We start from the raw sequence: 18,515 nt of genomic DNA on the forward strand, positions 1-18,515 counted from the left end.
ATCAAGTTGGTAGTACCTGACAAAAGTGTGGGGGGAAGCCCAGCTGAACAAATGCCTTGCAGAGAGACTCCCTGAAACAGGGCCCAGGAAGCAGCCATGCCAGGAAGTGGGCCCTAAGGCCTAAGGGGGGCTGGAGCCCTTTAGAGCTATATGCCATAGATATTGCTTCCACAAGCCAATGGGAAAGATGTTGTTTTGATATTGGTTTACCCATATGTGGGGAAGGCCATGAGACAAAGAGCTGGTCACTCTTTTTGATAGTCTCAGTCCTACACAAATACATGTGGAGTGCCTGTACAGGCCACAAAGCATTCAGCCTCTCGTGTTCCAGAGAGGTGGAAGGTGAGTGGAAAGCGCTGAGCTCTAATACCTTCCCTGTGAATTTAGGGAAGCACTTAGGCGTAAAGGCTGGATTGGGTCTAAGAGAAACCTTCTCCATGCCTGGGGAAAATCTTGTACAAGAAGACTGAACAGATATGGCATGAAAATCACTGACATGCCTGGCTGATGCCAGCGCCAGGAGTATATCTGTTCTATAAGACAACAACTTTAAAGAAATACTCTCCAAGGGTTCGAAAGGGTGCTGTGACAGAGCTTCCAGCACCATGGAGGGGTCCCACTCAGGAATAAGCTTTCTAGTAACTGGCACAGAATGGTGAGCACCCCTCATGAATTTACGAATGAGAGGGTGCTGCCCCACTGCTGCATCACTGAAGCCAATGTGGTAAGCAGAAATAGCTGCCAGGTAAACCTTGATGGTAGAAAAGGATTTACTTTTGTCCAAAATGTTTTGTAGAAAGCATAGTATGTCAGTGGCTAAACACTATGACACCAGATGATGTGTATTACACCATTTCTCAAACACCTACCACTTAGTCATACAAAGACCTTGTGGACGAGGCCCTGGCATTTTGTATGGTGGCAACCAACTCAGGGGGAAGCCCCAATGTGTTCAGGTTGGACCTCTCACGGGCCAGGCCCATAGCGCCACCCCGTCTGGGTGAAGGTGGTATATTTCTCCCTTCACCTGAGACAAAAGGTCTGTGCACAATGGGAGGGGCACAGCTGGGCATAAAGGAGAGGAATCATCTCCACCAGCCACAGTGCTTTGGGCCATCTGGGCGCTATGAGAATTAGTGTCAAGCTCTGCTCCCTCACTCTGTCTAGAGTGGGAAAAATCAAGCTGAGTGGGGGAAAGGCACAGAGCAGCACATTGGGCCATGGGTGTGCCAGTGCGTCTACACCGAGGGGAGCGTCCTTGTCCTTTAGTGAGAAGAACGTAGGACAATGAGCATTTTCGCACGAGGCGAAGAGACTGACGGAAGACCGACCGAACCTCTCCCATAACATGCACACTGCATGAGGGTGTAGAGTTGCCACTCTCCGTAGAGAGGGTTTCCCCTCGACAGCAGATCCGCGCCAAGTTCAAAACACCCGGGAGAGTTGCACATAACAACAGGAAATGCTGACTGCTCCATACCAACATTTTGTGGGCTAGGCAGTGAAGCTGAGGGGAGCACATCCCTCCTTGGTGATTGATGTGCGCTATGGCTGTAGTATTATCGCAGCACAATAGAACATGATGCCCCTGAAGACGGGGCAGAAAATGTCTTAGAGCCTTCCATACAGTCAGGAGCTCTAGATAATTTATATGAGCTGAGCATAGTTTGGTCGCCACATCACATTCACTGTCCTGCCCTCCTGGGTGGCACCCCACCCGGTCAGGGAAGCGTCTGTAGATACAACTTTTCGTAACATAACCACCACTAGAGGCATCCTGTGTGCATAAAACTCAGTGCTCGTCCATGAGATGAAGAGACAAAATCCATTTTATGAAAGCTCTCATCCTCAAAACCCCCAAGGGCAAATCCTGGATGGCTGATGCCATTTTGCCCTGTAGTCTGAGGCAAATGCGATACTGCATGCTTGCTTCCTCTTTGAACTGTGAGAGACAACTCATTAGAGATAGAATACGGTCTTCTGACAGACAAGCCCGCATCGCAGTGGAATTCAGCTCCAGTCCCAGAAAAGTTATATTCTGGGATGGAGTGAAATTGCTCTTGCTCAGATTTATTCTGAAACCAAGAGATCATTAGTTGTGTGTCTTGCGCTACTTTCTCCCTTGAACTGGCTATGATTAGCCAATCCTCTATATATGTCAGGATTTTCAGCCCCACTAGGCATAACGGTGTGTGTAAACAGGAAATCCACAGCTGCTGAGTAGGCTGCATGTTGCAGGGTTTAGGTCGGGCAGAGTTGTGGTAAAAACGCCCAGTAGTCGGGCCCTGGGCAGGCCGTACAATGGGTGCCTGGTGGGGCGTGGATTTTCTGGGAAGGCACAATTTAAAAGTCTCATCCTTTTGTCATTGCAGCGCTGCTACATGAGGGCGACAGCCAGACCAAAAAGAGCTTATCCAGTTTCCACTGGGGCTCCTGCAATGTGCCTCTTCTCGCTGTCGGACAGACCGGACAGATTCAGCCACAGTGTGCGTTCACCCGTGACAAATAAGAGCCATAGCACGGCCAGAGGCTTGGACAGCCTGACGGGCATTACGAATAATGAGGTCATTGACCGTGACAATTTCCTTCCACAACGTGGGTGAAGGGGAGCCCTTCTCCAAATGTTTACCCATATCTTCCATGAGTTCAGACTGGTAGGCTGAAAGAAGGGAGGAAACTTTCAGAGCTCGAATGGCGAGAGCCGACGCTTTGTATGAGCCCTGAAAAATGGAGGCGGAGAAACGGTCCATTTTGTTAGGGAGGGCAAGCAAACATCCCTGCATGGGGTTAAGGTGTCTGGCTATTGACGGTTTGATGGTGGGGTGTCACCCATACTGAGTGCGGCCATATACTTCACCTCCAAGCCGGTGAGACTATGCTTAAGATCAAGCGGGTCTCTCCAATAGTGCTTCATGTGCTTCGCACACGCATGAAGGACAGGCAGGAGCTGTTTTCTCGGGCCAGGTGGCGGCCCCAAAGGTTTTCCATCATAAACATCCCTAAACATCGATGTTGAGCTGAGCGGCCGCTCAATCACACACCTTGAGGAGGATGTCGTGCGGTAACTACTGAACCACTGACTGGCTGAGCCTGGGTCGACGGGATGGCCTACTCAGCACTCCAGCACAGCATCGGCATCTTCACTAGAGTCGGGAGGCTCGAGCTCAAATAAAGAAACGCGGGGGTGGAAAGTTTCTTCGAGCAAAGAAGCCACAGTTTGGTTGGCCCAACTGAGAGAAGGCAAAGTCTGCGAGGCCCCCAGAGTTGCAGCGTCATCGCCATTTCCCCCGTCCGAGTCATCATGCTCAAGTTCGCTGCCTTGGGTAGCAGCTAATTTGAGCCTCTGACGCAGGAGTTTCCTTGGCAAGGACATACAATGGCTACAATTTTCAGGGAAGGAGAGAGCTTCCTCTGCATGTTTGAATCCCATGCACACAACGCAGAAAGGATGGGAATCTCTTGCTGCGATAAATGCTCCGCAGGTGGCAGGGCATGTTCGTGACTGCTGGTTACCAGTGCTCACAGATGATGTGGGATTGTGATGAGCCATGCTACAGAAAAACTCTGGGTAGTAATCCACTGAAATCACAGGCGTTTGCCTGAGATGCAGGGAAAATGGCATCGAGGAAAGGCGGGCAGCCGTAAAGAATAATGAAGGTCAGCGAGCGTTGATTGCTTGCAGGCTCAATAGAACAGCAAACTGACCAGCACTCCTTTGGCAGTCATGCCTGGTGAAGGCTGGATTTTTTTTCATGGAAAGGTATGCAACAAATTTTCCAACTCCCTGTAACATATTACTGAAATAAGCTGTCTCTGTGACAGCTCTAGTCTAGACTCTGTAAACGAAAAAAAAATGTGTCCACGGGACGCGGTCTCTGATGCTTTTGACCTGTCAATCATTTTGCACGTTCTCATTGTATTGTAGTTTAACAGAATTATTGAGGCTTACTGCCATTTTTATGCCATGTTGTTTAAAACAGTTGTCAGTTGAGGGCGCTATTTTGCTGCTGTTGTTTTTAGCAACCATTTCTGCATGATGTTGGCCTTGTTACCTTTGGAGTGCAGGGTTTTGGAAAGAGGGGCGTGGCTAATTCAAAGGCTCAGTCTCATCGAAGTGGAATGGCTAAAATCGCTTACAGCACCTTTAAGAAGGCAACTAGTCATGTAGTCAATCACTCTGGCACATCACTATTGTTAAGTCAGTGGGCATCCAGATTCGGGATGCACCGATCTGATACCTGGATTGGTATCGGCTCCGATACTGAAGCTTTTAGACGGATCGTATATCGGTCCGACGAGCCCGATCCAAATCCGATACTGTGAAAATGACATAATAGAACCATAAAAACACCATTAAAGCAGTTCATATGACTCATGCATTTTATTCAAAGCCACTTGAAGACGTGCGATAGCTCCGTGAATCACAAAAGGCTGTGTTTAATAAGTAAATATATAGTATGCGCAGCGCCAGCGCGTTAGTGAATGGTGCTGCTCTGCTGACACAAACTCACGCACCGGCTGGTGATGCACTCGCGGCTATTTTTAGCCTTCACGCAGTGCGCAATATTTGAGCGCTAGTCAAGAACAGCATCTCAGATGTAGATGCTCAATAGTTTGGTTCACTTATAATATGCATTTAGAAAGGCACCAGAAGTGCATTTTACCAGAATTTGAATAAGAAGCTAATTAAACTACTGTGAACTTGCCTACAAACAGGCACATACAGGAATTCCTGGAGAGTTTAGAATGTCAAAATAAAAGCGTGAGGGTTTAAAAAGTGCATGATTTAAAATTATTACTGTTGTATTTCAAATTAAAATTAAAAGTCAATAATAATAATATTAATAACAATTTATTATTATTATTATTATTATTATTACTATTATTATTGTCATCATTAGTATTTGTTTACAATATATAACAATATTTAAGTTCAATGAGTTCCAAAAAATAACTGTGTAAATGAAAAGTGGACTGATGTCTTACAACTAAATTGAACAAAAAAGAGATCTGAATCCTTTAAAGTCCAGATGCAAGTTGAAACATTTTTGGAAAAAAATAAAATTATAATAAAACACTGGTTCCCTATCTGTCACTCACTCGACGTTGTGTTGATGTAGTGACACTAGGGGTCACTCTTAGGAGCCCGAGACACCTCTGGTCTTTGATAAAAGGCCAATGAAAATTGGCGGGTGGTATTTGCATGCTACTCCCCTGGACATACGGGTATAAAAGGAGCTGGTATGCAACCACTCATTCAGATTTTCTCTTCGGTCATGCTCATTGAGCTGAATATTACTGTTCATTCACCTCTGCTGGATCTGATGGCGCATTTCAGCGGCTTCTCCCTCCTCTGCACTGGTGCACTGCAGAGAATGCCCCTGGGTGCTTTGGCAGAAAAACTAGAGAGTATATTTTCTGAAAGAGCTTTTTCCCCTCTAAAAGAGTATATATTTCTCTAAAAGAGCGCACACACGGAACGTCTTTTTAAAGACACGTCTTTTCAAAGATGCCTTCCGATTGTGTGTTATTCCTGGTTGCGGTCATTATCTCTCAACTTCGGATGGTCACGATCGCTGTCTTTCGTGTCTGGGCGCGACCCACACGGAGGCAGCGTTTGTTAATGGTTCAGATGATGATCTCTCAAGCGCAGCATCGGAGAGCGGGTTTGTCCATTCAGACGCAGATGCCTCAGCTGGGCTTCCCACTTCGGGGACGATCGCCCAGTCACAGGTCGATGCCGAAATGACGGACATGCTTTCCCGGGCGGCCGCGAGCGTCGGGTTAGAGTGGAACCCTCCGCTCTCCCCTGAACCCTCGTGGCTTGATGATTGGTTTCTGGGCTCGCGGCGCTGCTCAAAGCAGCCGCGCCCCGCTCCAGTGCCATTCTTCCCGGAAGTGCATGAGGAGCTGACGAAGTAATGGGAGGCACCTTTCACTGCCCGGCCCGGACTCCGCAGTTCCCCCGCTCTCACTACCCTCGATGGCGGGGCGGCCAAGGGCTATACGGCGATTCCCCCGGTGGATAAGGCGCTTGCGGAGAGCACCGCCACCTGGTGGGGACACCCTAAGCTCCCGTCCAAGCCCTGTAGGCTCACGTCATCCCTGACGGCTAAAACCTACAGTGCTGCTGGACAAGCCGCCTTTGCCCTGCATGCCATGGCTCTCCTGCAGGTCCACCAAGCCAAGGCACTGAAAGGACTGCACGAGGGTAGTTCCACCCCAGATTTGATGCAGGAACTGCGCTCGGTCACGGCGCGGTCTCTCGAGCGGACGATGGCCACACTAGTGGTCCAGGAGCACCACCTTTGGCTCAACCTGGTAGAGATGGGTGAGGCCGAAAAGACACGGTTCCTTGCTGCCCCCATTTCCCAGGCGGGCCTATTCGGCGACACCATCGAGGACTTTGCCCAGCAGTTCTCGACAGTGAAGCAGCAAACGCGAGGCAATCCGGCACATCCTGCCCAGGCGCGGCTCAAGATCCCGCACCCCGTCTGCTCATCGCCAAGGGTGTCCCCCTGCGGTGACTGCACTGGCTCCGCCACAGCCCGCCCCTCCGGCCCGGCCCCGGCGTGGAGCCCACCACAGGAAGCCGACGCCACCCGTCTCACAGCCGGCGCTGAAGAACCCACGGAGGTCCTCGAAGCGCCCCTTAGACGGGCAACCCAGGGACGAGGGAACCCACTCACGTGGAGCTGGTAGGAAGACCACTCCATCCCCCGGTGGAGGGCCGGGTGGAAAATCTTTTGTTGCCTTTTTGTTTGCCAAGTGGCTGCGATACCCAACAGTTCAGCAAAAGAGCGGCTTCCTTCCTCCGTGGGTCACATACCCGGTGCGTACGGTCGTCACCACGACTACCGTCCACGGGCTTTTTCTTGCAGGATTGGCACTCCAGCGGTGCCCTTTCCGCCCCTGAGCGCCCAGTTGTGGCACACAGCCAATGCTTCGATGTCCCTAGACTCAGCATGGCCATGACGTGCTGTGGCACCTCGCGCTCCGCCCCGCCGCGAGGCCCCACCTTCCAGTACGTCCGACGACGTTGTCCCCTTGGTCCCCCTCACGCGGAATTTGGACGCGTGGCTCGCGCTTTCCAATCTGTCACGGTGGCTGATCCGGACTGTCCGACTCGGCAACGCGATTCAGTTCGCCAGGCGCCCACCCAGGTTCAGCGGTATTCACTTCACCATGGTCAAGGGCGAAAACGCCGCCACCCTGCGCGTGGAGATCGCTACCCTCCTACGGAACATTTATATTGAAATAATGTTTAGTTAGAGGTTTGTGTTTCTTTACATATTAAAGAGTACTCCCAATTAGTTCCACACAATAATGTAAAGATATTCTAAACTGATTATGCAAAAAAAACAACAACAGTGGTATCGGCTTGGGATCGGTATCGGCCGATACTGAGATTTCCGATATCAGAATCGGATCGGAAGAGAAAAAGTGGTATCGGTGCATCAATAATCCAGATAAATGGTATAATTTTGTGTGGCCAAGCATTAAGACATGAAACTGCATTTGGAATACATTTAGTATAGTAATGTGATGTATTTCAGAGTGATAATGTGATGAATATTCAGCAGGAATTAATGTATGGTAGACTTAATTTTAACCATAAATGAAAATGGTTGAAATTATTGGCCAACATTTTTTCCCTGCCCACAATGTTTTGGTTATGTCAGCTGAAAAGTCGTTTCTTGTCAGAGACGAAGAAAGTTATTACATTTCATTAAAAGATTATGAAAACATTTGTTCAGAATAATGTGTAGAAAGTATATAGTGCAAATTTTGGGTTCATTTTGACTTTTTAAATGAATATTCCGGGTTCAAAACAAGTTAAGCTCAATTGAAAGCATTTGTGGCATAATGTTGATTACCACAAAAATTTATTTCGGCTCATTCCTCCTTTTCTTTAGGACAAAAAAGCAAAACCCAAGGTTGCAGTGAGGCACGTACAATGGAAGTGTATTGTCTCCATTCACTTCTATTGTAAGTGCCTCACTGTAGCTTCGATTTTTGCTTTTTTTAAAGAAAAGGAGAAACAAGTCGAAATTAATCTTTGTGGTGATCAACATTATGCCACAAAGGTTGTCGTTTGAGCTTAACTTGTATTGAACCCAGAATTCCTTTAACAAACATGTAGAGCTACTATTATCTCCCTCTCTTATATGTACAGTATATATGTTTCTTCAACTTCAGGCACTTTTAGATTTCTAGTAAGTTAATAAAGTCTTGTTAAAACATTTTTCACTCTCCCAATATTTTTTTTATCATTTGTCTATTTACAATTTCCAACAGAGTATGTACATGCATCACACACACACACAGTGTGTGTTGAGTGTATTCTTGAGTGTATGTTAGATTGTGGTACGTCTACTATCATCTGACTCTCTCTCTCTCTGTGTGTGTGTGTGTGTGAGAGTTATCTGCTGAAAGTTAAGCTCTGACATTTATTTGTTAATGTAAGGCCTACCGGTGTTTTTCACTCATAATCACTTAATTAGTTTCTAGCATGCAGCCACACACAGGGTCCTTATTCCAGATGTTTGCTTTGGCAGGCCTGGCTGAAGAGGCCACTGAAGCATGTGGGCAGACACATGCACATGCACACACACACACACACACACACACACACACACATTTTGGTGCGGCTATCCTTTTGCGGACTCTCCATAGACATAATTATATTTATACTGTACGAACTATAGATTCTATCCCCTAACCTTAAACCTAACCCTCACATAAATCTTTCTGCATTTTTACATTTTCAAAAAAAAACATAGTTTATTATGAAACTATTCTTGTTTATGAGGACACAAGAAATGTCCTCATAAACCACATTTATAGCATAACACCCTTGTAATTACCAGTTTGTAACCTAAAAAATAGTCACTCGTAAACCACCCAAACCCGCCTACACACACACACACACACACACACACACATATTAATGTGAGCACACACACATGGACTATGTCTCAAACCTAGTTAGCTACCTTGCAATACAGCATTTTGGCCCATAAGTGACTATAATGCACTAAAATATTGAAGCTATGCTGAACACCCCAGCTTTAACCAGCCTAGGGCGGTTAGCTGGTCTCCCAGCCTGTCCAAGCTGTTTGTTTTGATGGTTTTAGCAGGGTTTTGGGCACCTTTTAGCTGGTCAAGCTCGGAGACCAGCTTGGCTAGGCTGGGAGACCACTAGACCAGCTTAAAACCGCAGAGACCAGCAAACCACTTTAGGCTGCTTGAAGTTTTTTCAATGTTTACATATTAATGAGTGCGTTCTCTCAAATTCAACACATTTCACATATATGAGTTAAAAAAAAAAAATTACACACACACACACACACATCTGTGGTGATGATCATCCTAACGTTTGCTGAATACACCTAAATATACAGTAAGTGTATGTTAAATATTATCTTGTATGTTTATGCATGTCTATGTTTGTGAAGTTTCAAATGGTGTGTTGCGAAAAAGTGACAGCGAAATTTGCCACATAAAAATCACAGGGACCGTTTATACGATGCATTTCAGCTGTGCACACAGCCGTGTCCAAAAATACACACATCTGTCTACACACCTCATGTGAGGGGAAGAGGGGTGCCACATGGTAGAGTCTTGCAATGGGGAGCTGTGTGTTTGTGTGTGTGTGTGTGTGTATGTGTGTGAGTGTGAGTGTGACTGGCCCGTAGGCTGAGCGGGGGGCAGAGGGAAGAAGTTCCAGGTGGACACACATATGTTGGAAGCTTGTGTAGCTCAGACACCTGCGGCCTCTTCCAACACTCAGCCAACCCATCAATCTCTGCCTCGGCTGATTAATTAAGACTCAGAGTGAAAGAGTGTGTGTGTGTGTCTTTTGAGTGTGTACCTGCTAGAAGAAGTGCTGGGTAGGGGGCGCCTCATGGCCCCAGGGCTCATACTGTAGTAGGAAGTGCTGTCCAAGTCTGCCAATGAGAAGTTGGGCCCCGATCCTGCTGCAATGGGCGCTGTCACACACAAACAGAAAAAAACAACAACACTGTAAAAACTTAAGTACAAAAAACACACACAACACCCACCCACAATGCATTAGATTTACATTTAGTTTATCTTCTGTCCCACATTAAAAGATATTTAAAAGTCCAATCTGTCAGTTCAATCTGTGGCCATCTTGGCATTTTGAATTTGATAAACAGGATGACGGGGAAGAGTCATTCAAATGAGGAAAGCGCTACCTGATTTGTTAGGGTTAGGTTTACGGGTAGGGTTAGGGTTGGGTTATAGTTTCTCTGACCAATCAGGTTGTGCTTTCCTAATAAATATTACAGAATTGCCCAATCAGTTATAGCTTTTCTCATGAAAATAAATTACTCTTCCCCTGCCATCCTATGTTTCGGAAATTCGCCACCTGGGAAGCTATTTTCATGTCATGCAAGTACAGCCTCTATCTACTTAAATGGAGAAAAACCTCAATCAATAATGTGATTGGCTTTTTTAATTAAAAGGTGCAACCTTCTTTCCTATCCACAGTTTTCCTGACTAACTACTAGGCGCCACCATGATGATTCTATTTGCCGCTGGACTTATTCTAGTTCCGGTTTCCAAGAAGTAATGTAAAAACTACCAATACAAGCGTTTCAGATGGAGAACAACAACCATTTTAAGTGTTAGTTGGAGTAAAAATGAGTTCAAGCTCAATTTGTGCAGTTGTTGGCTGTCATAACAACTCAAAGTAGTTTATGATATGAACGTCTCTCACCTAGGTTCATAGCTTAACGTCATCCACCCACTCTTTAAACATTGATGGGTGAGGCACTGTCAAAAAGTGGTCATCGCGACTCTCTAAAGTATCGCCACTATGGAGTCACATGCTTTTTTTTGACAAGTTTTACAAATTGAATACACTAAACATCACGTTATTTGCTTAGAACATTCGCTGATGAGAGCGAAAACACTGGAGACCAGAAAATTAAAACAATCTTCCATTATGAATCATGGAACACTTCCACTTTCAGGAAAAGAGTGGATAGCCATCGTGTCCTAGTGGTTAGCGTACATAGCCGTAGTGTACATGCTGGCGACATGTTTTAATCCAGTTTTAATCCATTTTCCGACCCCGTTCCATTCTATTTTCTCCATAATGTCCTATCTCTACGATCACTGTCAACAGAAATAGCAAAAATGCCAAAACCACTATGTAAACACTTACACATGGGCTCATCTTCCGTATATTTTTTGGCTTGTTACTAAACTCTCCCCCCATTTTGCCAAAAGCTGTGAATCCCACCCACTCTCCTTCTGTAGGTCATCGGCGAGCACGGCTCTCTATCAAATGCCTTTGTCATACAGTACATAAAGCCGTGATGCCTTTTTATATGCATGGTGACTGAGACCACTATTTTTTGATGAGGACAGCACAAATGTGTAAGAGAGCAGCTCTGGTCCTGCATACCTAATAGACCTGGCCGGGCCGAGAGAGTGAGTGTGGAGGGGGAGAGTCAGGTGGATGACAGTGTGAAAGACTGTGATAGACACGGTAATGGGCTGCCTAATTAACATTGGAAGAGGACACGGCTAAAGGGGCAAGTTGGACCAAGGTAGGGAGAGAGAGAATTTACATGCTGGCCAACAAGAAGTTGGCCAAGTAGTAAGTGAGACAGGCGGAAGTGAGGGAGGAAGTACTATAATTTTTGAATCATCTCTTTGTTAACTTTTTTTTTGGGAAAAGGGGCAGAGTCCTCCCCTCAAATAGAAGTGGCGGTGCTGATTATTTACGAGGAGCAGTAAAGCTGGCTGCATTTGCATGGCTAATAGTGGAATGTGAAGTAATTTGTGTGAGAGCTAACCTGGGCACCGGGCTGCAGTAACTCAGCTAGCCCTCAACACACACACAAACACACTCTCACACCGAAAGTGGCCGTCCCTGCTGCTGCAGTTTGGGTAGAAAAATGACCACACTGCAGTCTGTCTGACTGGAATGGAAATCAATCATAAAGGTAATCCGCAGTCTCTACCTCTTAAAGGCTTTATCAAGTGCTTTCGCTTGGAGGATTCCAAATGAAGCCTGTGGCTATCAGGCCGGCATTGATCTCGCTCTCTTTCTTTTCTTCTCCTTTCCGTCTATTCTCTCTCTCCATCTCTTATCTTTACTGCTTTATCTTTCAAGTTGCTGGGCACAAAGTACATTAGCAAAATGTTTCAATCTATTCTATTTACTTAGTGCCTTTAATGCAGAGGAATGGTGGTAACACTGCGTGTGCAGTGTTTCACTTAGCTTTATACTGCACACAAAACTGGCCCCAATAGTTAGATAAATCTGAAAAAACTGTAAACTTGGAATCCTCAAAGGTTAAAATCATCCATAAATAAAGTAAATAATGTATTTTTTATTCTAAGTAGGGTAGGGTTAAGGGTTGTTCACACCGAACATGTTTTTGTGTCTGTCTGTGCCCTTTTCCCATTGTTTTTCCCAAACACGCACTAAACAGACAAGTTTTGGCCATTGCAGTGCTCCCAGCTTTTTATTTAGCAACTTGTCCAGGAGTGCTGTGTGCGGCGTGTCAAGTACAAAAAAACTAATTATAATTAACTTTATATAAAGACAATAAAAGTCCATGCTTAGATATCAAGATGAACGTTTGTGTAATAAAGGTGAGCCCAGATAAACTGATAAACCAGGTTTTAAACCGAAAACCTGCAAGTTACAGAAAGTTTGATGTTGGGACACCAAAAAGACGATTCTACGGGATGTGGTGGAGTTTCTTTGGTGTGGTCTCTTGTCTCAAGGGTTGACAATCCCTCTTAACATACACACACAGACATTCTCCTCCCCTCCACCCAAACACTGCCCGCTAAAGCATCTACAAAGGCTGGGGAGGCTATTCACTTGAAAAGAGCAGGAGGAGGAGGAGGAAGAGAGAAAAAAATTGTCTTTTATTCTGGCCGGATTTTCAAATTGAAGTATTTGACAACAAAGACAGCAGCAATCAACTTCAAAACCCTGGACGTCTGTCCACCCTCTCTTCCCCTTCTCCCCCAGCAGCCTCACTCCTCATCACTTTATTGAGCGAGAGGACCACGGCGTGATGGGATCTCATCTCAAGTTGGTCTGAAGTTGGTGAGTTTTTACAGGTCTTCATTGTTTTTTGTTTGTTGTATCAACTCCAGTGTGGATATTCTGGTTGTCCAGCAGACCAAAAGCACTGGAGTTCTCATACTGGAAGAGAGGGTTTGTGTGTGGGGCTAGACCCTGCAGTCTTAACTGCATACCTAATGTCATATAGCTGTAGAACCATATAGCTTCCCATCAAATCAAACTGGGGGAAGGCAGCAGGGACCTTGTTGGTGAAACCTGTTGAAGAAGTTGGAGAATATAGGACTCAACATAACATCACTCCTGCTAAAAGCATTGTGGTGGCTAATGTGGTGTAGTGGTAAACGCACAGGGCTTGTATTCAGGAGGTTGCTGGTTTAATCACTGCAAGGAGCGGGCCATGAGCTATCACCATAGTGCCCTTAACCCCGGGTTCCTTAAAGGGGATTGTCTATAAAAAGTGTACTGTAAGTCACTTTGGACAAAAGCATCTGCCTCTTGACAACTGACTGCTAAATATTACTTTTATAATCCGTTGATGGTCTCTTTTATTACTACAAACATTTAGAGACAGCATTTTGGAAGACAAAAGGAGTCTCTCAAGAACCTTGCATCCAGTTAGCAATGATAAGATTAAAAGCCTGTGCATGCATTTCACTGCAGATGGCACTGCCAACTGGCAGGCTTTAGCCCAGCATTGGCACAGTGCTGACTAGTGTGGTGGGCGTATCCCCACCGGTGCTGTCAGTGCATGCTGGCAGTGTCGGAAGGGCGATGGCTGGAGGCACCGGCACGGCAGCCTCCCTCCTACTCCATAATTCATCCGCTCCCCCAGTTTGGTCATATGGCTAAATGCCGTGTGCCTGCGTCCAGCCTTCATCCAGGGATTTCCAGGTGTCCCTGCCACTGGACCATGCAGCCTACTGCTTGCCAACATTTCTGCAAGGCTCTTGTTGGCAGACTAATAACAATAACCTCGTCCTAATCCCATATCCTCTCTCTTTCCTCTCCTGTCTGTTTTCCTGGCCCTTGCAAACTCCTCTGGAGAGGCTCGGAGTGGGCGGTAGCAACAGTTAAACTGGCTCACATACAAGTCCTCTGGCTCACCTGAGTCTGACTCAGTGCCAAGCTGTCGCGTGATGGTGCCCCACTTCATACAGGGGCCAGCTGTATAGTAGCCCTACTGCAGAGAAAAAATAAACTCTGGGTGGCTCTTCCAGGAAGCAATGAAGAACAGGGACAGAGGAGACGGTAGCAGGAATAGCTGAAAGAGAAGGAACTATATGGAAGGGCAGGGGCCAGGGAGAATTTTAAAAGGGCGGACCCAATCTCCGAAATTATCCCAGCCTGGTATTGACTGGACAATTATGTGGAGTTCCATTTACAAAAACGTAGCTATAGACTTTCATTTCTCTCTCGCCTCTCCCAACCACCCCTCCCTCTCTCTTTCCCTTCTTCACCTTTTTTGTGTGGTGCTTTAATAGGATATTGATCGACAGAAGCAGATTCGATTGGGCTGCCACTGAATTGTGTAATGGGTGCACAAAGCCAAGGTCATAGTGTATAGTCAGGGAAGAGCTAAGGCAGCCCGTTGTCCATTCAATATCATGACCTTTCATCTTCCAAACACACACGAGCCTGCACTCAACCCCTTCCCCATTCCCTTAAATAAATCACCCAGACTTTCAAGCATTGGAGCCCCAAAGGAACTCCTACAAGGCGATTCATACGCCACTTCACCACACATCACACATGAGATTACCCTCTTCTACCCATCTTTCAATCTGGTGCACTTACCCTCTTAACTTCAATCAACCGCATCATCTTGGGTGCTTTCCACAAGAACCTAGCAAAGTCATGAGTGTGCATGCATACGGCACTTTAATTCACAGCCACTCCATAGGGAACAATCCTGTTAGAGGACTTATGCTAACTGTGGGCTTTGCTGACTGCTGAACTTCTGAGATGGTATTGCCCATTAAGGAAGGAAAGAGTTTGACGCAGGAGGGGGAGACATTGTCAACTCTCCTATCATTTTGCGAAGAGGGTGGAAGACAGGCGAGGGAGATTTTGAGATGTTCCTTGAAAATTATTAGATGTATAGTGCCTAAATTCCTTAGCGCAAGGGTTACATTATCACATCTGTTGATTGTCTATCACAAATCACTTTTGGCTGAACGCTGAAGTAGTTCAAACTAAGGGCTAATAATCAGAAGATTTGGTGCTGGTTTAATCCTAACCACGAGCAAACTATGAACTATCACCATTGTTCTCTTGAGCAAGCCACTTAACCCCAGGTTGCTCATGGAGAATTTCCCCGGTAATAAGTGTATTCGATATAAAACTGCTAATTGGGGAATATGAATATGGGTCAATGACATGATGCCGTGACATGATTTTGTTGTCCGGATCAGTGAAGTTATTCAAAAATACAGAAAAAATGCAAATCACACAAACAACCTCTACTATGTTGAACAGAATTCAATTTCTCAGTTCAAAGTCATTTTGATATTTTTTTCTGGAGTTTAAAGTCAAACATTTCCAAGTGGTCCATCCAGAGACAGTAAAAAAATATTTCTCCCTTTAAGTGTCTATTTTTTTAAAGCTGAAATTCTTGAAAAAACAAATGTTAGCATAAGTTTTGAATAATATTTTATTATTTAATTCTTACGAAAATAAGCAGTGAAACCATTGTTTTTAAATATTTTTTATATTTAAAAAGCTTGTCTATCTAATCTAAGTCGGTGTGGCGTAACCAACATGCAGGTAGCCATTTTATTGTCATGTGACAAGAAAACATTAAAACAGAGTGGACCCCTTTAGACCCTTATGCATGTGTGAAATATATATATATATATATATATATATATATATATATATATATATAAATTATCAGATAGTTTTAATATCAGATATCAGACATTTTTTATGAAATGGTATGTAGAAAACTAATGCATATTTATGTCAAAAAATAAAAAACAATTGTAAAAACTTTTTTAAATGAATGGTTTACTTGAGTACACTCACATGTATTCCAGGTGCAAGGAAAGTACTTGAATACCTTTTACTTGATGGTTAGACCACTTGAAATTTTAAGTCATTATACATATATTTCAAAGGTTTACGTCACCAAGATGGACACAAAGTTTACATATCTATGAACTTGACACGAGTTTAGCTAAACTTTTGAAGAGTTCTCATTTTTATCATCTCAGACAACTAACCATAAATATGTTAATGACCCATATTAGTGTGTATCATCATTTGACTGTCATGTTCAACATCTTATAGGACATGAACACCCTCTCCCTGTTGGTACATTGGCCTTCACCCTTAAATTAATACATCAGTTGTGAATTTGCACTGTGTGTGCCATTCAAGAGAAATATGCTCTTTAGACCAACATGAGCACCCCCCGCTGACAAAGAGCCACTGGACTGTGGAAAGCAGAGGAGGATAAAGAGAATGATGGTAAAAAGGGAGGGGGAGTGAGAGAGAGAACACTTTGATTTGAATTGAACATCCAGCATATGCCACCCAGCGTTTGCCTTTCTTCTCAGTGTGTCACAGATGTTAGGATAAAAGCCGATCTCTCTGCAGAGCTAGATCAATTATGCATATTCCTTAATCTTGTTACCATCATATGCAAGGACTTCTGATGCAGCACAGTACTGGCTGAGCTAATATCTGAATTTTGATGTCTCTCTCTCTTGCTCTCATTCTTGGTACCCTTCATCATCTTCTACATGGCATGTTTGCCTGATCCATCATACCCTCTTCTAACACCTACATGCTTAACTCACAGTGACCCCTCTTTCCTTCCACACATCTCCTGTTACATGGCCAGAATGTGGTGGCACCCAAATATTTGTTCTCTCCAGACGCTGTCTTTGCGTTGACAGGTGCCATGAGGGTTTTTTAAAAGCAGACTGGAAGGTGAGACCACGGTGGGCTCTTTGCCCAGGCCCATGACACCGTCTCTTCACTCTTCTTCTCTCCTTCGCCCGGGATTAGGTCACGAAGGAGTGTGATCAATGCACCTTTGATCAGTAGGATCCAGTGAGTGCTGACAGGCGCTTTGGATCGGCTATTGTTAGCGGGTATCGACAGGCACATATGGATTGCGCTGTGCTCTGTCACTCTCCAACATGGACGTCTGCAATTTTTAAAGGTCACATTTTCAACTCCCTCTTACCCTCCCTTCATGCTCCCTGTTTCCTTGGGACAGTCTACTCACCTTCTTCTTCATCCTCTCTTAAAAGCAGTTCACACTGAAAGTGTTTTTGCATCTGTCTGCTCTCTTTTTCTGTTGTTTTTCTATGTAAACATGCACTAAATGTACGTCTTTTATCATTGGACCATGTCTCGCTGTTTTCAGCAGAAGCACCATGTTTTTTTAAACATTTCAAAGGTTTAAAGAGAATGGCAACTTTTAAAAGTGCGTCTCTAGACAACTGTGTTCTGTTACATTTTTTGTGCTGCATCTAGCTTTCTATTAGCACAAGAACACGTTTGGCCTGAATAGCCCCTTAGGCCACATGCACACTATGTTTTTGGTTAAAAACCCAATGATTTTGCCACGTTGGCGCCTCTTTTCCACTGGAACTGCGTACTCCTCTACTGAAAATAGAGGCTTTCGAAAACACTTTCTAGTACCACCTACTTTGGAAAATGGTGACATTAGAATACTAAAACTGAGTTTTCAAACAAAAACCTATTAGTATGGACGTGGCCTTAATCAGTCAATCACTCATTAATCAGGGAATGTTTGGAGACTTGGTAATGGTTCCCTCAAGTTGTGAAATTACTCAACATAACAAAACATTCAACCCGATAAACTGCATCTCCTTAAAGTCCGAACAATATTTTCCTCGAATTCGACCAGAATGTAAAACATTTGTATTTACAGTTAAAAAATGGTTATAAAAGAGACACTGACTAAAAAAACAGCAAAAAACTTAGTTTGTACTTTCGAGTCCGAGTACTGTTCATCCGCATTGCACTGAAGCACTCTTTCAGCTGACTGCTGCATTTTGCAGGTGTTTCGATTTCTAATGAGTGGAGGGATAGTGGATTCAGCCCATTGTTCTGAAAACAGCAGTGAGAAACCAGAGAAATTTTCCTCCTGCACATCAGTTCATCACTAGCCTCATCCTGCCTTTGGGCCATATTTAGTGTGCTTAAGCTAGGGTGCTACAATCCGATGCTGGCTTTCCCACAACAGGCAGAACTGGTGCTACAAGAACTTCACTGCCTTAAACACACTCTCTCCTATAGCCAAACTAAAGGTTGTTGCCTCTGTGGCCTACTAAAGTTGCTATAGGCTAGTCATAATGCTAAACAGGAGAAGAAGAGAATCAAACACAACCTTGATTATAGATTTGATGTACCAGTGAAGAGTACCAGTGAACAAAACTGACAATTATTACAATAATTA

At 44.8% G+C, this 18,515-nt stretch overlaps 1 protein-coding gene across 1 annotated transcript in view; it reads right to left on the reverse strand.

Moving 5' to 3' along the window:
* LOC127437993 (nuclear factor 1 A-type-like) overlaps nt 1–18,515 on the reverse strand; it is a 190,320-nt gene that overhangs the window by 58,124 nt on the left and 113,681 nt on the right. Inside the window, exon 5 of the mRNA XM_051693197.1 lies at nt 9,875–9,992. Coding sequence (XP_051549157.1) covers nt 9,875–9,992 — 118 coding nt within the window. The remainder of the gene's footprint in view (nt 1–9,874; nt 9,993–18,515) is intronic.

This window comes from Myxocyprinus asiaticus, chromosome 49 (assembly GCF_019703515.2).
Source record: "Myxocyprinus asiaticus isolate MX2 ecotype Aquarium Trade chromosome 49, UBuf_Myxa_2, whole genome shotgun sequence".
Classification (NCBI taxonomy): domain Eukaryota; kingdom Metazoa; phylum Chordata; class Actinopteri; order Cypriniformes; family Catostomidae; genus Myxocyprinus; species Myxocyprinus asiaticus.